Genomic DNA, 18,889 nt, shown 5'->3' with positions numbered 1-18,889 from the left:
CAGCCTTAAATCATAATGTCTTTAGACGTCAGACAGTGGATTGGAAAGGGTTAAAAGGCCATTTACGCTCCTCTGGGTAATATGCAAATATTCCATTTCTCTTATTTTCAGAGCCCTAGCATGTATGGCCCGTGGTGGGCTGTAGCGTTCATGTAAATGTACGGCATTGCATCGGTGCAAGAAAATAAAGAGCTGCAAGGACCCCGGGGCAATGGCATTGGAAGGGTCGAGATAAAATAGGTGAGAAATAGTTGCCTTTAATGTTTAGACTATGTCCTGCAACTTGTTTAATTTCTTAAAAGGCCATTTCATTTTTCCATAATGAACGACTAAAAAATAAATAAATAACTGGAATGGTCCTTTAAACTTTTAGACAATCCCCATTGTAACAGCCATTATTTTTGTTGTTGTGTTTTCATTCTTATCTTCCAAGAGTTATGGGTTTTTTTTCTTTTGGCCAACAAAGCTGTATGAGGGCCATTTTTGTTGGTGGAGGAATTTTTTTTAATGTACCACATGTCATTGAGCAGTAAGATGTTAAAGCATACCTAACATTTCAGGTGAGTATTTAGAATAAGGCTTCGTTCACATAAGCGGTTCTGTTCAGAGGCTCCTTAATGAATTTTCATGAAAATCACAGAGGAAATAGCGCGGCACGCTTAACTATTTCATCTGGGAAAATGCCAGATAGAAAACAAATGGACTTCATTACAGTCAATAATCTCTGTTCAGCGCCATTTGGTTCCATCGTAAGACGGTCATTTTCCTGCTCCCATCATGAAACAGGGAAACAGAAAACACAATGCTAGTGTGAAAGAAGCCTAAGCTGCCGTGTGTACATTAGAAACACCATAGACTTCTATAATGTAATCTGATCTGTCGGTGAGCTATGAATTTTAGTGTTTTTTCAGAGTGAACAGTTTAGTAAAAGAGTGGAAAGTAGCCTGATAAGTGGAAAAACACCGTGTTTACATCTATTGCGGAGGCTGTGTCTTTGATTAAAAAAAGTCAGACAATGTTGCATCAATTTTTCCGGGAAAAGGTAGGGACACCATTATAGTCTATGGAGACCGTCTGTCAAGTCCATAATTTTTACTGTTCTGTACCTATGATGAATCCGAACAAGGAAAATGATGAATGGATATTTGAACAGAGCCAAGAAAGGCTTTTTCTCCGATAAGATATATTACAACGTTTTTTTAATATTCGCCTCTACTATTGATTTATTCAAAGTGTAAATGAAAGGTCAGTGACCATTTAAAGGGGTTATACCAGAATAGGTTTTTATCATCTATCTATAGGTTACTAGTAATTATCAGGAAGTTATATAGTACCAGCGTTTCTGGTGGCGCAATGCGCCACACAGCTCTGCTGCATGCACTTCACACACACACAGCACTGTTACATGTACATCACATACAGCTCTGCTACATACATTATTCATACAACAGGGATGAAAAGCAGCACAGCAGAGTCCTGCACACATTAATCACCCTCTGGTCATGTGACCCATGACTGCTCCCAAACAGGTGACTGATCACATGACGTTGACATCTTGTAAGCACACAGCTGCTGTAGGTGTTCGTTAGTATTCCATCCCCTACAAACCCCCGTGGCCTCAATTGCTTATGGAATACTAACGAACACCTACCCGGACAGCAGCTGTGTACTTACAAGACCTTTATTGACGTCACAGTCATGTGATTGGGGGCGGATGATGTAACTCACTCGCTTGATGATGTCATCAAAGGTCCTTCACCCCGTCATGTGATCAGGGGTGGAGCACCTATCTTGCTCCGCCCCCTGACCATCCGGAGTGAGATACATGCTCCGCCCCTAATCACAAGACGGTGATGTTATCACAGGTTCTTCATCCATGGGTCATCCCGAGTGAGTTATGCATCCCCTACAAATCCCTGTGGCCTCAATAGCTATGGAATAGGACATGTAATGACGTGACAGTCATGTGATCAGGGCGTAGCATGTAACTCACTGACTTGGGATGAAGGAAATTTGATGACATCACCGTCAGGTGATCAATGGCGAAGCATGTAACTCACTCACGGACGGACAAGTGGTTGTTAGTAGTTTGATAAAGGTCCGATCAGTGAGAGGCTCTGCTGAGATCCCTAGCGATCGTGATAATGTGGGTGCTCTACTCCTCACTGCGGGCTTACATAACCCATTCCCCTTCTACAGAGAGGAAAAGATTGAATGCAGCGGCATTCACACATTCGCGGTGCTGCTTCTTTCATTTTCACTGGGACTTCTAGAGATGAGATGGCCAAGCACTTGTGCTCGGTTATTTTAGACAGCCCCATTAAAATGGAGCCATGGCCACCGCTCCAACAGTCTGATATCACTGCGGGTAGGCACCGCCAGCCCGCAGTGACAAGAAGAAGAGGACATGTGACCCCTGTCTTCAAATCGGTGGAGGTTACAGGTGTGAGAGCCCACCAATCAGACTTTTATCATCTATCCTATGGATAATAAAAGTCTATTCTGGTACAACCCCTTTAGTGTTATTCTGCAGGTCAGTATAATTACAGCGTTACACAATTTATACCAAACTAACCCTATAGATTGTCCTTCCCCTGTATCAGTCATTTAGTACATATTTATTGCACTAGTTTGTATCTTATGTAAGGCACTCAAACTCCTGTTTTCCTTTGTATAGCCTCCAGGAATTAATGGTGCATTAAACTAAATAATAATGATCTAAATTTTATGGTGTTTTAATATCGAAGTGACTAAAAAAAACAACAATTCCGGTGTTCACCGTGTGAGGTAACTATGATATTTTATTAATTAGTTTACGAATATCATCATAGAGCAGTGATGATATACCAATAGAGATGAGCGAGCATACTCGCTAAGGACAATTACTCGATTGAGCATTGTCCTTAGCGAGTATCTCCCCGCTCCGGAGAAAAGGTTTGGCTGCCGGCGTGGGGGAGCGGTGAGTTGCGGCAGCTCCCCGCCCGTCGCCGGCAGCCGAATCTTTGCTCCCAAGCGGGCAGGTACTCGCTAAGGGCAATGCTCGATCAAGCAATTGCCCTTAGCGAGTATACTCGCTCATCTCTATATACCAAGGCATAAGATGTATAGATTCTCCCGGTACTACACATACTCCTCCTGTGACAGGGTCGTCATGGGACAGTCAGGAGAGATATGGAGTCTCGCTGTACTATCGTTACTGCACCTAATCTGAGTAATGAGGCAGATGGCTCGTGGCATAACTGCGTAGTCACGAGAGAGATAGGAACATGCCATATATACCGGTAGCATTACACTTCCTATGGAAGGGAGTAAGGCGGCTGGCTGTCATTTGGCAGAACTGTACAGTTGCGGCAGGCATAGACTCACTGTACAGCAGTTACCCTCCCCCGAGCTGCACACCAGCCAGAAGTCCCACCTGCTGCAGAGGCCTGCATGGGTGTAAAAGCCAGCGGCTCAATTAGAAGCGCCGGACTGCAGGAGGCTGGCCTCCCCGCATTTGCATGCTGCTGTGAAGCAAACCTCGGGATTGCAAGGGATGCCCCGCCGGGCAATTGCAGGAGTATAGGAGCGCTGGGTAATTCAGCTGCTGAAAGATTGAGCAAATATATTCCATTTAAATGTATTTCGCTAATCTTTCAAAAGACTGCAGGATGTTCTCCCCGTGGCATGTTTATACTAGCTGCGGCATGTTGTACTAGCCGCGAGGAGAGCAATGGAATGTGTCAGCAGCTGTTTGCACAGCTGGGAGTAATTCTAAAGACCCTTTTACACACAAAGATAATCGCTCAAAAGATGGCTTTTGAGCGATCATTTTGCATAAACTACTAATTGGTACCAATGCCAATTAGTAGCTTATTAACCCTTTCCAATCCACTGTCTGACCTCTGAAGACATTATGATTTAAGGCTGTACAGCTCCGATGTTGGAAGACATCCGTCGGGGTTCTCTTACTGTATATTGCCAGCCTCTCTGCTGTCAGAGCCTATCCTACGTGTCACCTCATGCAGTACTGGCTTTAGTCAGCATATAGCGCCGTTGTATAACGGCAGAAAAAGAGTAAGCCGTCTAGAAAAACCAGAATACAAATTGGATTGGAAAGGGTTAATGCATGTGAGCCGCTGGGAGCTATATTCAGAGAACAGCGGGGGGTCTGTTCTCTGAATACATTCCCTGTTTTGCCGCAGGGCTGACAGCGAAGACAATGTTATCAGTGCTCCACACAGAGAACACAGCGTGCAGTCCCTGCTATCAGCTCTTCAGCCAAACAATGGATTTTATGCCGAACATAAAATCATTGTTTGACAGAAAAGTGAAAGATGGGCACATTTACACGCAACGATTATCGCTCAAAAGATTATCTTTGCGTGTAAAAAGGCCTTAAGCTAAAACTGATTAAGGCCTCATGTCAACTTGTGGGGTGGGTTCCATGGGCGGGATCCCATTGTGGGGCGGGTTCCGTGAGCGGGATCCCACCCTGCCCGCGGCATAAGGACATTACTTACCAGTCCGGATGCGTGCGGGTTGTCCGGCTTCTCCTCTGTGCATGTGGGCTGGTGCGCCGGCAATTGGGCGTGCCCACCGGCTAGCACCCCCCCCCCCCCCCCCCCCCCGCACATGCACAGTGATTTTCTTTTTTTTTTAATCTCCTGCTTTCCCGCGGGACCCGCAGCACACCCGAAGTGACAGTTCCGGGTGTGTCGCAGATTGCATGGCTTCTATTGACTTCAATGGAAGCAGTCCCTGTGGGTCCCGCGGCAAAACGCGGCATGCTGTGATTCGTTTTCCGTACCGTAAGGTCCAGAAAACAAACCCGTATGGTTTAATTAAGCTGCAGGAGCCCAAAATGGTTTATGGGCAGCTTGAACTCAAGACTATCCGCGCGGGGTGCCCCATGCGGATCCTGGAATTCAAAGCCACCCGTGGACATGAGCCCTTAAGCGCACTGCCTGTAGGGGGGGATATAGCTGGTAGGAGGGACCAACTCCTGCTTTGCTTAGTGTCCGCGTCCTAGTGGCAGGAGCTATACCAAAAGGACATGATTTTAGCCTCGGTCAGAAATGGGAACAAACTGATGTACAGGTTGGATGTATACATCGTTAGATATCCCGGTACATGTGCCGAACATGCAGGACATTTTCTAAGGGCCTTTAAACACAAAACACTTATTGTTAAAAAAAATCGTTGGATTGTGCAAATTTGGATGATAATCAGTATAAACAAGGCCAATGATTAAATCTGAACGATAATCGCCCCGTGTAAAGGGCCATTAGGCTGTGTATGAGTTTGCGGTTATCATATCTTGAAAATGTTAAAGAACTGAAACACAAAAGTCTCTACTACAATGATCAGCTAGTTATAGAAGAAGGTGGACGACCACTTGAATGTTGGTTTCATGGACAGTAGCAGCCAAATACACAAGTGGCTCATCAGAGAACGTGGGGCATCCCCGTCCCTGTCAGTTTCATTCACCGCTGTTCACTTGAATCCGCCTTTTATCAGCCCATCTTACGACAAACCGTGCATTCCCCCAGTATGAAGGCCGAGCCGCTGCGAAGAACAATTACATGTTGCAGTGTCTCCACTTTAGTCAGCCTAAGGAATCCCCGAATGTAGGGAACAGGTGCACAAGTGCCATTCACATAGCGCTCCTGTGAGTGGGGATCAAATCATTGCAAAGCACTTTAGCAGGTAAGTATCTGGAAGCATCTTAAAGTGATTATATGCTGGAGATAATAGGCCGGAGAGGCTAATCATTTAATCCTCTAAGAAGTGTGATTCTGAAGATCTGAGCCCACAACGCCGACATGGCTGGGGAAAATAAACCGGGAATTCTCAAATACAAAAGGACGGAGCTGGACGAACACTGAAATTATTGTGAACACAATAGGGTCTACAGTATAAATGTGTTCCAGGAGCCGCCATACATGAAGTATTGGGTAACGATGAGCATTACATTAACATTTTTCACTTTGCTACTAATATTAATTTATTTTTTGTTTATTAGGTAGTGACTCAGGCCCTGATCTTTCCAGTTCGTGAACAGAATGCCAGAACAACAGTAACTACTGACACTAACATAAGCAGAGCATTCCGAGAAAAGAACTAAAACAAACACAGTAGGCTAAATAAAACTCTAATGGACATTAATGATTGCTACTATTCATCTGTGTACTAAATAAGTGGATGCTTTACATTTGCAATGTGTAGTATGGTCAGCTGGTTTTTAGCATTCAAAGGGTTAATTAGTTTCACTTATTACCTGAACACTGTTTACATTCCTTGAGAATCAGATATTTTGGCCCCGCGCAGGCACTTCAGCACACAACAGTCATCCCAGCGATAATCGCCCGTGTGCTTTCACACCGGAGCGATCCACGCTCGATGCATGGAGGCAGAACGGTCTGCGCCCACCTCCATTCACAGTAAACAGGCAGTCGCTCATAGATAAAGGATTGCCTGTTTATACAGACCGATCATCTAATTTTTAGGTCTTCAGGATCCAAACAAATCATCATTAGATCGTGCCAGCATTTACACTGAGCAATTATTGTTTGGATTCCTGCGATCCAGTGAGAATCTAAACAATAATCCTGCAGTGTAAAAGAGCCCGTAGGCTGGCTACACACGGCCGGGTCGGATTCCGCATGTGGGAGCCCGCAGCAGAATCTGCCCCCGTGTACCTGTATTTTCTTCTTCTCTTCTTTACTGCGGATGATCCGCATGGTGAGCCTTTGGACATGCGCAGTACATTTTTTTTCTTTAAAACCCTGCTTTTCCCGCTTCATCACCTAGCGATGACGCAGAATCCACAACGTTTCCGCAATGGACACACAGTTCATGCATGTGAATGAAATTATATCCACTTATGTGAAAGTAGTGTGACATCCAAAACGGACACCATTAGTTCCAACAGGAACGTTCAATCAACTTTAATTTTAGTGATAAGTGACATTGCGGGGCTTTAGTTCCGGGACAGTACTTGTAAAAGTGAAGTGGGTGCGAAGTCTATAATGTCATGCAGCATGGGGTCATCTGACCTGGGCACAGCCGCTGTATCCAATAAAGTAACATAGGGAGTAGATGAGTGGGTTTTGGAAGGACACCTGATAGCCTATTGGGGTGCCTTCACATGGGAAGTGATATACTGCAGGATGCTGCCAAATATTCCGTTGTCAAAATCTGCAAATCTAAGTGCAGATTTTGATGCGGAACTGCAGCGAGAACTGTGCATCAAAATCCACACGTTACATGTTGATAGATTATTCCGTCCTGCCTAAAAGGTGCACTATCACATGGGCGCAAGCGCATTGGCACGCATCCATACGTTTTACTGTATTTTTTGTGTGCGTAAACTGTGCATATTTGCACATGTAAAAAAACTCACAAGCATGCTGCCATTTATTGCAACGGGCAATTAGTGTAATAGGCGTTATTCTTCTCTGCAAATACGCAAATGAAATGTGTGCGCAAAATACACTCATATGAATGAACGGCTTCCATTCACTGCATATTGTGCGTGCATGTGACAAAGGTGTGTTCACACATGACAGATCTTGGTACGGATCCACACCAAGACCCATGGCCTCTTTAACACTGTGGATTTTGGTGAGGAGCCGCACTAAAATACATGTCAAAATCCACATCCTTCAGTGTGGATTTTAATGCAGATCTGCAGTAGATTTCATCCTTTTGGGCTACCTAAACACGGGTGATCGTGCTATCAGGCCATGAAAGTTAGCTTAATACCACGCTCGCCAAAGTGCCCGCGGATGCGAGGAGTTTCGCCAGAATAATCACTTCAGGTAAGGTAGCAATCCTCCGGCACGTTGAGTAATTAGCAAATGTTTCCTTTCCCATTGAAAACAATGGACAGCATTCTAAGGAACGCGAAAAAGTACACCATGCAGCGATTTTTTTCCATGCAATACAATGCGAGAAAAAAACAAAACATGCTCATGTATATGACTTTATTCAAAAGCATAGGGTTCATATTCATGCGAAATTTGTGTGTCTCAGAACACACAAATCTCATGCAGTTTTCTCGGCTGTGTAAAGCGGCCTCACTTAAAGGGATGATGTTTGCTGCAGATCAATGCAGAATGTCATGTGTATTTTTGTGCGGATTTTCCGCAGTAGAAAATCCACCACATGGGAACGCATCATTAACACTCATGTTATAGTGCAGCCGCTAGCACTCAGGTAATAGCAGTACTTGAATAAGGGTACTAACACTCACTATTTAAGGCCTCATGTCCACAGGTGAATGCGATTTGCAGAATCCGCGATCGACACCGGTGTGGAAGATCTGCAGCTCAAGCCGCCCATAGAAAAGCATGGAGTGTCCGCACCTCCATGAACACATGCGGATTTATTTTTTGTGCGGAAAAGAAATCGCAGCATCCTCCATTTTACCGCGGATTCCGTGCGAATCAACTTAATTGATCTCTATGGAAGCAAGCGATCCGCAATTCAATGCATTGCAGATTTGTAGGAGGATACCTCTCTGGTTGCTTGGAAACCAAGTAGGGATGTAGGGAGGAAGGGTAGGGCAGGCACTTTGGGCTTGCTTTTTTTTTTCTGCGCAGGCAATCTGCAGTGTATCCACAATTGCCGGTAAGCATTTAAAAATCATTTCCACACTGACTCGCAGGTCTTCCGCTGTGGAAATCCGTGTGCCGAATCAGTGCGTGCCGTGGCAATGAGACCGAAAACTGATTGCCAAGCTGTATCTGTACTTGTATTAGATCACCTCAGCAATTAACTGAAATGATCTGAAAATCAAACTTGGCGAACAAGTTTTCATGGTCCCTCTGTCTGCATGGGCACAGTCTGCTTTGAAAGGCCTTTCAGTTTACTACCACAAGTCAAAAGTTTCCAAATCCCCAAAATGTAATTGCAGCTGAAATGAAGAAGTCCAAACTATGAACACCAGCCCTCTAGCAGAGTACATTTGGCACAAGGTATTTGTGCAAGATCTGTTCCAAGGTCCCATCCAGATTCATCCAGCAGATTGTCAAATGGTGAAGTGCGACGCATCCCTCCAGTGATCACGTTTCCACTGCTCAAGACTCCATTGCTGGTGGCTTTATACCTCTCCAGCTGTCACTTGGCATTGAGCACCGTGACCTTAGGGTCATGCTAAGTTGCTTTTCTCAGCTATAGAAACCCTCAATCCATGAAGGGCGTGATAAACAGTGCATGTGCCGATGCGGTTTCCAGCTTAGACATTGCTAGTGAACACTGCACCCTAAGCCAGACACGTATTGCACCTTAGCACGATTGCTCCGCTTTTTGCACTTATGCTGCCACTTCCTCATAGTTCAACTTTTGTTGCTCCTAGACGTCTTCACTTTACAAGATCAGCTCTAACAGGTGATCAAGCTTCCTCTACCATGGCAGCAATTTGAAGAACTGACTTGCAGTGGATGCTGCACCCCAAATGGCCAAATCCATTAATCAAAAGTGGGCTCAAAGTAACAAAACACGTGATAACGTTACATTAGAGAAACAATAGAGTGGTCAGTCCTTGGGAATGCTGGGGATGTGATGCACCCCTGCACACTTTTCCCATATGTCCAGATGTGACCGGGAGGACAGCTACATTAGCCGCTCGCTTCCATTCAGTGGCAGCACAAGATCCAGGCATCTCCTGTGGGGAATCTCCCGCCGGCTATCGCTCCACTAGACTGCATTGTTTCCCAGTGTTCAGCAAGTCAGATTAATTACACAGCTCATTTTGTTTGTTTCTCTGTTACTGAATACAAGAGGCGCTGTATCTCGTATGGATAAGACTGCTTGACAATACAGTCTTTAGAAGCCGCGCACACATTAAGTAATTGACTTTTCTCCCAGGGACCAATTATAAATCAGGTGGGAGAATGGCTCCTAATCAAGCGAGAACTTAACACGTTCACAGCTGGAAACGATATAGGGCAGCAGACCTAGTGGTTAGAAAGCAAGTTAGCTGAATTAACAATGTGGGAGGTCACTTTCTGTTTTTATGGACAAATGTGACAGTGAATGAATGTACCTAAGGGTGATTTTACACAGCATGACTGTTGGGAGCAGACTATCACTCCTCTGCTTTCACACAGGAGCGATAGTCGTGCAGTGAATGGAGGTGAAGAGTGACGGAGATCTTACACCCATCCGCCTCCATTCACTGTGAACAGGCAGTCATCCAAAGATGAGCCACTGCCTGTTTACACTGAGAGAGAAGTCGCTCACTAGTCATTTTGTTTCAGTGAGCTGAAACGAAGGGACTAATGAACGATTTCTCTCTTAGTAGCCTATTAGGTCGCGCATTTACAAGGGACAACCATTAGCATAAAATGGCTCATTTCAGCTGACAGTTGGCCTATTAAAAGTACCCTAACTTTTTAAGTGACTTTCCAAAATAAGCTTCCGTGTGCATGCACAAAGAATAAGACCAGTATATGTCTTGTACCTTGAATGTTTCAGGAGTTTTACCAATGGCACGTTGAGTTTCTAATTCTCAATTTTCCCTGAGCTGATGGGTGTAGACTAGCTGCATACACCACACACACACACACACACACACACACACACACACACACACACACACGATCCTACTCCCTTATCAACCATCTTTCGCACACGCAAGCAGCAGAATGGATAACATTATGCAGCAGAACTGAGAGGTAGCTACAAATCAAAGGTAAGGTAAAACATGTACTAGAAGCTGCAGCCACGTCTCTGTCTGAGTATCTTCGACTCTATCTCCTTGCAGCAGCTCCCTCCTCACTTGTCTATAGACTTTTATGGGCTTCATGTGACCGTAGCAAGCAAAGACCTACTTCCTGTAATCAGTCTCGGCAGCTCTGCTGCTAGAAATGGATTTCACATAACAATAGGCATTAGTGAACAAGTTAGAAGAAAAGGAGACCCCTTGTGGCCAGCATTTAGGGTGATTTTTCAGGACAAATAGATTTTCAGTGAAAAAAAAAGTGATAGGACAAATATATAATTTTAGGTAAAGATAGTTAATGTGATAACTAGCAAAAGTACAAATCACTATCAAATAAGGACAAGTTAATTGAAAAGTTAGTAACCATTTAAATCTAAAGGCTGAACTAAATCACTTAAAAAATAATACATTCCTTAAGGCCCTTTTACATGGAATGATTGTTAAAAAAAAAATTGTTCAAATGAGCAAAAGTGAACGATAATAATCGTTCAGTCTAAATGTAGCCAACGACTTTTCGTTTGTCGTTCATTTTAGGCAGGACAAAAAAAATCATTGTTGCTCATTCAGTAATCGTTCAGTTTAAATAGGACTCATTCTCTTATACAGTGAATTCTGAACGACTTCTTGTTTGAATGAACCAATGATGCAGCTGCCTGTTTAACCCCTTAGTGATCAAGCATTTTTCCTCCCCTCTTAAAAAAATCATAACTCCTTTATTTATCCATGGACGCCGCTGTATGAGGGCTTGTTTTTTGCGGAATGAGTTGTATTTTTTAATGGTGCTATTAAATGTACCATATAATGAACTGAAAAACTTTTTAAAAAATTATAAGTGGACAGAAATGGAAAACAAATGAAAATCCACAATCTTTCAGTGCGTCTTGTTTTTACGGCGCACAAACTGCAACAAAAATGACCTGATAACTTTATTTTATGGGTCAGTATGATTACTACGATACCAAATTTATATAGTTTTTTCTTTTGCTGTACAACTTTTATTTCTTTTCAAAGATATTTAATTTTTAAAAATTATCTTCTGCCACCATCTTCTGCACGCAATAGCTTTTTTATTTTTCCATCAACATTATTGTGTAAGGGATCATTTACATTGATAGATCGGACTTTTACGGACGCAGCGATACCAAATATGTATTTTTGTTTTATTATTTAGATTCTTTTATTACAAATATGGCAAAAGTTTTGTTTTTTTAACTTTTATAACTTTTTTAAAATAATTAGTAAAAATGTATTCTTATTTTTTCTTTTTTTTAAGTCCCCACAGGGGACAACAGCTTGCGGTGCTTTGATGGCTCCTACAGTATGATGTAATGCCATAGTATTAAAATTATACTGCTATCGGGTAAGCAGTCTATCAAGCCACCCGACGGGAATGACTTGACAAGCATTCTGCCATGACAGCCCTGGGGCCTTTCAGAAGGCTCCCAGCTGCCATGACACCTGCACGGCTCCCTGCGATCTCATCAGGGGGAGTACAGGACACCCAAACATCATTCGGGGGATTTAAATGTCGCTGTCAGAATTGACAGCTCATTTAAAAAGTTAACAGCTCCAATAAGCCAGTGTTGCCACCGGGTGTCTGCTGTAAGAAACATACAACACCTGTGATGTATGAAGAAAGATCACCCTGCGATCTCTCTTCATACATAGACCACTGATCGTCAAAAGGCATATTAGCGGTCACTAAGAGGATAAATAGGCTGCACAAGCAAACTCTGACAACGTTGGCTCGTTTAAACCAGAAATTGGCTCATCTAAATGGACTCTAAAGGCCCTTTTACACACAAACATAATCTTTCAAACGAATGAAAGATTTAGCAATCTATTTTCATAAAGTGATAATGGCTTTACTGGCCATTAACACTTTAGCATCTTCATTTGCATGTAAAAGGACCACCAGGAGTTGTTTGCAGAGCCCAGTGTGTGTTTAAACACACTCCCAAGCTGTTCAAATATCTGCCGACACATTCCATCATTCACCTCGCGGCTAGTGTAAACATGCCGCCAGGAAAACATTGTGCGGTCTATTGAAATAGGAGCAAAATACATTCAAATGGAATGTATTTGCTCAGTCCTTCAGCGGGTGAACAATGAATTTTAAGTGAACCAAAATCTATTGCTTAAACGAAAAGTACACGATGCCCGCGTTTACAAGTAACGATTATCGCTCATTTTCGGCCATTTGGACGAATTTTGAGCAATAATCGTTGTGTGTAAAGGGGCCTTTTTTCTGTACTGATTCTGAGTTACATCCTGTTTTAAGTTCCAGAGCTGAACTCCACAATTCAGCAGGTGGAGTCACTATGTACATACATTACTTATTCAGAACAGATTCTCAGTTATGTACTGTATTACACTCCAGACCTGCACAACAATTCTGAAGGCTTCTGAGCTGAAATCCCCATGCACTCCCAGTCCACACAGTACCAGCAGAACCTGATCTGCATTCTTAGGCGGCTCTGTACAATCCGATATACAAAACATCAAAAGGATTTTCCCACTTAAGGCATTTATCACCTTTGCATAGGACAGGAGATAAATATCTGACTGCTAGGGGTCCGACTGCTGGTACCCCCAGCGATCACAAGAACAATACAACCTGAATTTCCCATGTGAATGGAGCGGTGGTATACATGTGTGATAACTGCTCTACTCACATCTATGGGACAGAGAGACAGCAGAGCACATCAATCTCCATCCGCACCATAGAAGTGAATGTAGTGTTCACACACGCAGGCCACCACCCAATTCACACAGGGTACTTGGAGCGCACCATTCTTGTGTGATCACTGGAGATCCTGGATGTCGGAGCCGCAGCAATCAGACATTTATCACCCAGCCCCTTCCATTATAATAGCACTATCCTCATTTAAAGCTAACTTGTGGACAAATATTCTATGTCTGTAGTCAGATTCTGCCATTAATAAAGCTTACAATCAGTTTGTTGCCCGCCCTCCTCTGATAAAATATCCAACTTCAATATCTGGTAAAGTTCCAACCTCGCAGGAAGATGCAGATTCTTCCTACTGTACCAACTCAGCACGTGAGAGATTGTGCCTGGAGGCTTTGCGCAGTCCGTCCGCTGACACATTTCGCGAGCCATATGGTTGGAATTTTTTTTGTATCAGATTTTGTTTGGTTGTCAGAAAGCTGAGAATATGAAGTGTTGCCGTTTATTGCTTCACACGTTAGTAGTGGATGATTCGATGATCCCTGCTGGGGTAGGGAAGGAGGTTTTTTTAAGATTTGTGCAGAAAAAAAAAAAGAGAAAGTGAAAAAAAAAAAAGCACAAACAAACAGTATGATTGCCAACCAAAACGTATGTAATCTGCACTAACCCCCCAGTCACTACTTACATTTACTGTTGCCCTCTTAGATGGCAAAGGGGTCACTTTCCTTATCCCCCAATTGCCCTTTTGCCTCACAGTCTCCGGCTGTTTCCAGAAACAGATTTTAAGAAATGTTCTGGTTAGTGCTGGAGTTTCCCCATGGTAATTTTTCGCTTTTTACACTCCCCAATTAGTAATCTTTCAGTTTCGGTCTTTGCTCAGCATAAGGCCGGTCTCACATGGCTGGATTTGAATTGCAGATTGAATGATCGGCGTCCGTGTGGACGGACGATCTGCGGTAAACCATGAGCATTGAAAGGCATGTATTTTCAAACTTTCCTTCACTCGCAGATATGAATTCCACGAGTAGAGGGAAAAAAAAAATCTCAGCATGCTCTATTTTACTGCAGAATCTGTGTGGACAACCTCCATGATGTTAATGGATGCGTGCGACCCGCAGCACATGCGCAATGAAAAATTGCGTATGGAATGAGGGTACTCACGTCTTCGCTAAGCGACTGTGCAGGCAGTGCAAACAAAGCAAAAAATAAAACGTGTATTGTGCCTGACTGCCTGCCTGAGAGCCTCGGCGGTCATGGGCAATACAGTAACGTACCGAACGCAGGGTCACCGGCTGGGCTCAGAGTGGAATCTGCTGCGGGCCTCCGGAATGTGAAATCCGACGCACTCGTGTGGGCCTGGCCTAATACTGAGTATGTTTTGCTCGCTCTTGCGGGTATCCGAATGCACCTTCAGTCTCATGTGCTGGAAAGATGAGAATGTCAGGCATGATCGAATGCTGAATGTTGGAATGCTAGATGATTAACTCTTGAATGGCTGCTTTGAAAACACGACAAGATGGAGACTTATAGAATTATATTTAGTAACATACCGTAGTATTTTGCCTGAAAAGAAGACTGGTGTCCATCCAGTTTAGCCCATTTTCCTGCAATGTTGATCCAGAATAAAGCATGCAGTTTTCCATGCACAGTTGTCCCCCAGATCCCGTCCTTGCAGGAAACCGCACATGGCAGCAATTCCCTGTACAGTGAAAACTAGTGCCGGGAACGCAATGCTACACCAGTGCTGCAATCCCTTTATTCTCCAGATCAGTGGGGTCCCAGAAATTAGACCCTACTGATCAGAAGGTGATGGCATATCATAGGAATATACAATCACTTTATAATATGGGACTAAACCTTGAAAATGATAGAAATATTGTATAAAATACAATTCTATAACACCACATGATAGACCACCACGTAATTTAATATTTCATTACAAGACCTGATATAACACCACATGTCATGAGAATATAGTATGACAAGTTCGCTGTACGCCTTTCCTATTATTTTCTACAATCTCTGACAGCGGATGGTCATTTACAGCATCAATGACAAAAACAGTGAGGAAGGTCATGGAGAGAGGAGCTGTAACACGGGTGGCAGGTTGCAGTTATATTTGGGAAAGAGCAAACTGTGTTTATCAGAGACGGCAGGGTTTCTTGAGGGATGTTACATGACATCTAATTTCCTTCACTCAATAACAGGCTTGAGAAGTGTGGAAAGTAAAGCGTGACTAAGGCTGGTTACAGACAAGCATATTACGGGAGGATTTCTGCGTTCGTGATATGGACGTGTCCGGGCCCAACCGCAGGGATTTATTTGACCAGGGCTCGGCCTTGGACCTGTGTGACCCCAGATCATTAGCATATGGTGAGCCAAACACAAGCACTGCTCTACAACATGCTGGTGGAGTTGGCACCATATGGGTAGGCTGGAGCAGATCAGTGGGATTTGGGCAACGACAGAGGGAGAAAGAACTTTATTTGGAATTGCATTCCCTCCCTCTAAGTGTGTATTAATCTATTCTGACAGATGAGTTGGTTCGTCTTTAGCCAGCAGGCGACAATGTAATTGTTTCCTAATCTACAGGGGCACAACATCTATCTTAACGAGGTAGACCACATATATGGCTGGAACTGCAACAAAACAGGATCACTGGTCACTTGGAAGTAATTGCACCAAATCCAGAAGGATTAAAGACTGCACTGACTAAATTACTGTCGTTACTAAACATTATAATGAACTGATGAGCATTTCTCTCTAAAATGTAAAAAAATCCTCACTAAATATAATAAATGTGGGTTTTTTCAGCTAGATATTTTTTCTAAATTTTTAAATAATTATTAGAACAGTGACATCATTGTGTTTTTGCATCATAATACGGATGAGTGCTGAAATGATCATATTTCTCCTTGAACTTCGAGCGCCATATGAGTCCATGATGCTTGGTGTTCAGGTCAGGAGACTACCTCGGGCTACAAAAGCAACAGGAACTAAATAAATGAACATGATTGGTATTGCATGCACTACAGGGGTTGTCACCCAGCTTTCCCGAACTCTTGAATGGAACTTCTGGCTGGTATATACAGTTACATTCTCCACTGACATACTGCTGAACAACCAGGCAGATTTGTCTTTTAAGGACTAAAACAATAGAGTGACAACTCCTGAAAGCACTCTAATGTTGGCCTACTAGTTTTCAAGCGAATTTCCAGAAAAAATGTAAATAAATAGCCATTTACACGTAGCTATTATCACTCAAAATTCGTTTAAAAGGCTGAAAGTGGGCGATAATCGTTACATGCAAACGCGGGCAGTCGTGCTCTATTCATTCACTTGTTGTTTAGCACTGGTTTTCAGGTGGCATAAAAATAGTCATCAGACCTTTCAAAATTGGTTCTTTCAATTTGAATGGAAATCATCTAGCCTTTTGAGCAGCTTGATGACTAGATAGGAGTAAACAATGTACTCATTGTGTATGAAAGGCAGACACAATGAGTACATTGTTTACTGCATGGTGGGAGAAGACAATGGAATCCTACTGGCCAGAATATCCACAGAATATCCCTCGCATAAACACATGTCCACCTGAGCAAACAACTAGTTCAACTTCTACTAAAGTTTACTTTATCCAATGAGGGAAATAGAGGTGATTTCAAGCCATTATCTGTGCATGTAATTTTATGCAAAAGTTGTCAATTCGTTCAATCATTTAAGCGATAATCGTTGTATGTAAATGGGGCTTAAAACATGTTTGTGCTACTGTTCTTACGCATAATGGTTCCCAATTGAGTGCAAGAAATCTTTATGCTTGTTTTTTAAGTAAAAATGTACATGGTGCACTTGAAAAGAGGGCTCTATTGCTGTCAGGTGTGATCTGAAGCTTCATGAAAGGGAAAAAAAAGAAGAAGAGGACTAATGACAAGTTCTACAAATCTAAAATAAAACCCTGCCCTGTTGTGTTCATATATTTCACAGCATGATGTGCCCCCAACAGACTCAGTGCCTCGCACCTTGGTGATCCCCGCCCCCCCAAATGGAATCCTAGACTGGTAGAGTTGGAAGGGACCTCCAGGGTCATTGGGTCCAACCCCCTGCTCAATGCAGGATCACTAAATAATCCCAGTAAAGTTGTCTTATTGCATAAAATGGCTGCATCTACCTGGGATTAAGAGAGAGATATGCTGTAAATGGCAGCCAGTTACTCAGCTGCCGCTCTTTAGTTTATTTTTTTTTTGCAGCTCCAAAAAAAGACATTTATAAATGTTGTATGAGGAAGACACATAGAGGAGAGAAAAACATGCGCCAATGATTAATTGTCTGGTGATGAAAGGCTGGGAAGACAGCTGCTTAAGCTGGAGCAACAAAAGGAAAAAAAAAATCATCTGACGGAATCACCAGAGGTGAAACGACGCTGATCTGTGTATGCTGTTTCCATGGTGACCGGCATTGGGAGATGAACGCAGGAGATTCATTCCGCTCTGTAGTACAGGTTCATAAATCTAACTTGCAGAGGAAGCACGGTATCATCGCGCCTCTATTGTCGTACACCGCGCGTCGTTTGGCTTCTGCTTCTAATTACAGCAGAACGGCACAAAACAATGAGGTCGTTATTAGCGGACAATGAAGTGAAATAATTGGAGGCGCACCTGGCATCTGACCCTCGTGTTTATCTAACGTGATGCAAAAGCTGCTGGGATGGACTGAGGGGAGATAATGGAAGGCAATAATACTGCAATAAAATGCAGGACACATTGCTTTCCGAGCATGCTAATCAACGTGCAGTAAAAAGCGCCATTTCCAGTTTGGCGAGTCGCATTTATTACGTTCTGCATTCTGTGGGCTGCCTGGATGGAAAGTGTTTGTGCAGATTTGGCCGCTTATGTGGGGCTGGATCGCAGACGTAGTAATTATCTTAGCGTTATATGTATAATGCAATAGGTCTGTAATGGCGTGCTCTTGGGTTCTGAACGCTTTTGACCACCTCCTGTTTTGTCTGTCTGAGTTCATAATTCCGCAGCAACTGGTATAATCGGCTGGCTGGAATTTCAGTTGCAAGTTAGAAGTGATAAACGGGAGAGGACAGACTGGAATGTTAAAGAGAGCTTGTTGCTAGAGATGTTACTGCGTATAATGGAGGCGACTCAATCGTATTCAATAAATCACTCCTAAATGCTAGTCATTGTCAGTGCAGCAGCTAAATATACAAAGCCTGGGCAGATAGAAAAATATTGCTTCTTCATTACATATTTAGAATTTTCAGACCCTCTATCACAGCATATGAAGGTAACAGAGGGGGGTCCCCCATACTGTTAGACAAGGCGGAGAGTAAAAGCCGACAAATGTGTCCATTACGGGGCAAATAAATGTTTAGCAGCCGCATCTTCCTGCAATTACAGTTGCATGTTGGACCCCCTCAAGATCAGGCTCAACCTCCTTAAGCCTAGGCTTATATTAGTTGTGCAGCAGTGGGAATTCAACTCTTAAAG

The 18,889-nt window shown here is 43.3% G+C and overlaps 1 protein-coding gene across 2 annotated transcripts in view; it reads right to left on the bottom strand.

Annotated features, from left to right (window-relative positions):
* EFCAB11 (EF-hand calcium binding domain 11) overlaps positions 1 to 18,889 on the bottom strand; it is a 47,242-nt gene that overhangs the window by 8,550 nt on the left and 19,803 nt on the right. Inside the window, exon 6 of one of the 2 annotated variants that reach the window (XM_066607572.1) lies at positions 14,748 to 14,820. The exons of the other annotated variant lie outside the window; for it this stretch is intronic. Within the exon in view, the coding sequence (XP_066463669.1) occupies positions 14,814 to 14,820 (7 nt within the window). The 3' untranslated portion in view covers positions 14,748 to 14,813. Of the gene's footprint in view, positions 1 to 14,747; positions 14,821 to 18,889 lie in introns of those variants that run through there. 2 annotated transcript variants of the gene reach the window in all.

This window comes from Eleutherodactylus coqui, chromosome 6 (genome assembly GCF_035609145.1).
Source record: "Eleutherodactylus coqui strain aEleCoq1 chromosome 6, aEleCoq1.hap1, whole genome shotgun sequence".
In the NCBI taxonomy this organism is placed as follows: Eukaryota; Metazoa; Chordata; class Amphibia; order Anura; family Eleutherodactylidae; genus Eleutherodactylus; species Eleutherodactylus coqui.
The sequence above is the reverse complement of the archived record's forward strand: the minus strand, read 5'-3'. Positions and strand labels throughout refer to the sequence as shown.